At 51.6% G+C, this 2,770-nt stretch overlaps 1 protein-coding gene across 1 annotated transcript in view; it reads left to right on the top strand.

Moving 5' to 3' along the window:
• Positions 1 to 2,770, top strand: part of LOC104997009 (cholesterol 24-hydroxylase) — a 38,148-nt gene that overhangs the window by 7,018 nt on the left and 28,360 nt on the right. The window contains exon 3 of the mRNA XM_010851427.1: positions 2 to 54. Within this exon, the coding sequence (XP_010849729.1) occupies positions 2 to 54 (53 nt within the window). The remainder of the gene's footprint in view (position 1; positions 55 to 2,770) is intronic.

The following is a 2,770-nucleotide window of genomic DNA, read 5'->3' as shown; positions in this document are numbered from 1 at the left end:
CGTGCACCGCGCTCGCAGCCGCTACGAGCACATCCCCGGGCCGCCGCGGCCCAGGTGAGCGGGGGGGTGGGGGCGGGGGCCTGGATGGGGCGCTGGAATGGGGGGATCGGGGAACCGCGTCCGAGCTGGCATCCGGGCTGGGGGTCCAACCTTGCCACCGCGCGCGGCCGCTTGGAAACGGCGGCCAGGAGAGGGGCGCTAACTATTCTTAGTAACAAATTACTCACAGCCGCAGCAGCTGCTCGGCGCCCACCGCGCTCTGCTGGGCCCCGACAACGTGATGGTAGCGACAACCCTGTTAGGTAGGCGCTATTACCCCATCGTTCAGACGAGGAGACTGAGGCGCGCAGAGGCAAAGTCACCTGCCCAAGGTCACACAGTTGGTAAGCCTAGATTTAAACCTGGGTCAGCCTGGCTCTTAAAGTGGGCGCTCTTAACTTTGGGACTTGGATGAGGTCACTCAACCTGGATTGGGGTACACTGTACTCTGGTCACATTACCCCCTCTTTTTTTTCTCCCCTATTTCTGTCCTGGTATCTCCTTTTTGTCTTCTCCTTAGCACTTCCATTCCATCCTCCACTCTCACCCCCATTCACGTTCCCTCCCCCCTCCCCACCAGAAGCTTACCTTTCCAAAGCTCAAATCAAACGTGTTGTTTCTTTGCTCCAGAAGCTTCCCATCACTTTAGAACTAAATCTAAATCTAAATCAAGTCCATTCTGTAGCCAGCAAGGTCCCTGCTGAGCTCTCAGAACCTGCTCTCCACTCTTCTCTCCCCTTGCTTGCTCACTGCTGTCCCCAGTCTTTCTGCACCCACCCACCCCAGCTGCATCCCTCCTCCAGGGTCCTCCTGTTCCCCAAGCCCACCTCCTAGCTCCAAACTCCTCAATGGGGCCTCACCCCCGACCTTACCTCCTTTTCACCTGTTGGCTGGTCACCTGTTGACTGTCTCCCCCCTTTAGAATGTGAGCCCTGGGAGGGCAGGGATCCTGTGTGTTCACATGTGTATCCCCAGCGCCTGGCGCTTTGCGGATGCTCAATAAATATTGTTGACTGAATAAATAAACCATGGTATTAGAACACCCTTTGTAAAACCTCAGGACACCAACATTCTGGGAGGCACCCACCTCCAGTGCAAGCCGGATGCCCTGCCACGAGAAGCCTGAGCCCTGTTTGGTGGGTTCAGGAAGAATCTCTGTGACTGGGGACGTAGGGAGGCAACCGTTCCCCCTGGCGCCTTCGTCCTCCCAGGTGCCCTCTCCCAGCCTTTTCCCTTACTTCACAGCTGTGTTTTCCCCTCCTTCTAGATGGTTCTTCCCCAGCTTTCTAGGCTTGGTTTAAATGCCAACTGTTCAGGGAGGCCCTACCTGCTCCCACACCCAAATACATTATGATCATTTTATAAAGTCACCCAAATGGTGCAACCTCTAAAGTGTCTGTCCCTCCCATGGGCCTGTGTCTGTCTTGTTCACTGCTGTGTCCCTGACACCTAGCTCAGCAGCACCTGGTCCATGCGCAGTAGACCCTGGATAAACTCTGATTCAAGGTGGATGGTAAAAGTCTCTTGCCAGTTTGGTTAGGTACACTGTTACCCTTTCAAGTTTTCAAATCAGCCATCAAAAGCTTGGAACTGTGAATTTTGCACTCATTCAGATAGGCCTTCTCCTGACTCGACCTTCTTGTAAACCCAAGTGCTTCAAACACTGCAGGCCTGGGCCAGTCTCTGTGTCTTGAGAAGACAGAACTTAAATCAAGCCCCTTTCTGCTACTCTCCCCCCATCAATTTTTTGAAACTGCATTTAAAAAAATAAAATTAGGTATGTGTAACATGTACCCCCTTTAAAGTGTACAATGCAGTGCTTCTTAGTATAGTGACAGTTATGCAACCACCACTCCAGCTCCAGACATTTTCATCATCACAGAAAGAAACCCCATCCCTGTTAGCTGTCACTCCTCAGCCCCCAGAACTCGCTGACAACCACTCATTTGCCTTCTGTCTCCATAGATCTGCCTGTTTTGGACATTTCATATAAATGGACTCATACAGTGTGTGACCTTTGTGTCTGGCTTCTTTAGCTTAGCAGAATGCTTTCCAGGGTCATCCATGTAGTAGCGTGCGTGCGTGTTTCTTTCCCTTTTATGCCTGGATTCTCCCCGAGATCTTACACTGCAGAACTGACATGTGACCTACAGGGATGCGGGTGGGTGGGTGGAGGAGTTAGGGTCTTTATATGATGTGAATATAATGTGGGTTGGGGTCTTTATTCTAATGAGGTCAACTGAACAGTGCATGTGCAAAAGGCTTTGGATTAAAAATTGGTTGCTGGTCAAATACAAAACTGCACTAAAGGAAAGTTCTGGAACCTCTTTTTAGTACAAATCAGATGCTTTGGCATTCAAAGTTTGGGTCCCTAAGCTGTGACTGGCAACATCACTGTTGACAAGAAATCTACGTGTGTACTGAGTTTCCAGTAGTGGCATTCACCCCTTGTGCTCTGGGGCTCTGCCAGCCTGCAGGCAGGGAACCCTCTTCCCTGCAAGAGGCAGCGGCTGTGCTCTCCCAGCCCCACTCTTCATCCGCTTTATTCTCAGGAGTCACCAGGTTGCCCCTGCTCCATGACGCCCTCCCTGACTGCCCCACTTCTGTGTGGTCATTACAAACAACACCCTACTGCAACAATCCATGTGACATCTGGAAACACGGACCTCATCTTCAGATCCCACACAGACACTGTAGCTTCTGTATTGACACTACTCTTAACTTCCTTATC

The sequence above is a fragment of the Bison bison genome, unplaced genomic scaffold, assembly GCF_000754665.1.
Source record: "Bison bison bison isolate TAMUID 2011002044 unplaced genomic scaffold, Bison_UMD1.0 scf7180017864302, whole genome shotgun sequence".
Classification (NCBI taxonomy): domain Eukaryota; kingdom Metazoa; phylum Chordata; class Mammalia; order Artiodactyla; family Bovidae; genus Bison; species Bison bison.
Note: the sequence above shows the minus strand (reverse complement) of the source record. Positions and strands in the feature narration are given on the sequence as shown.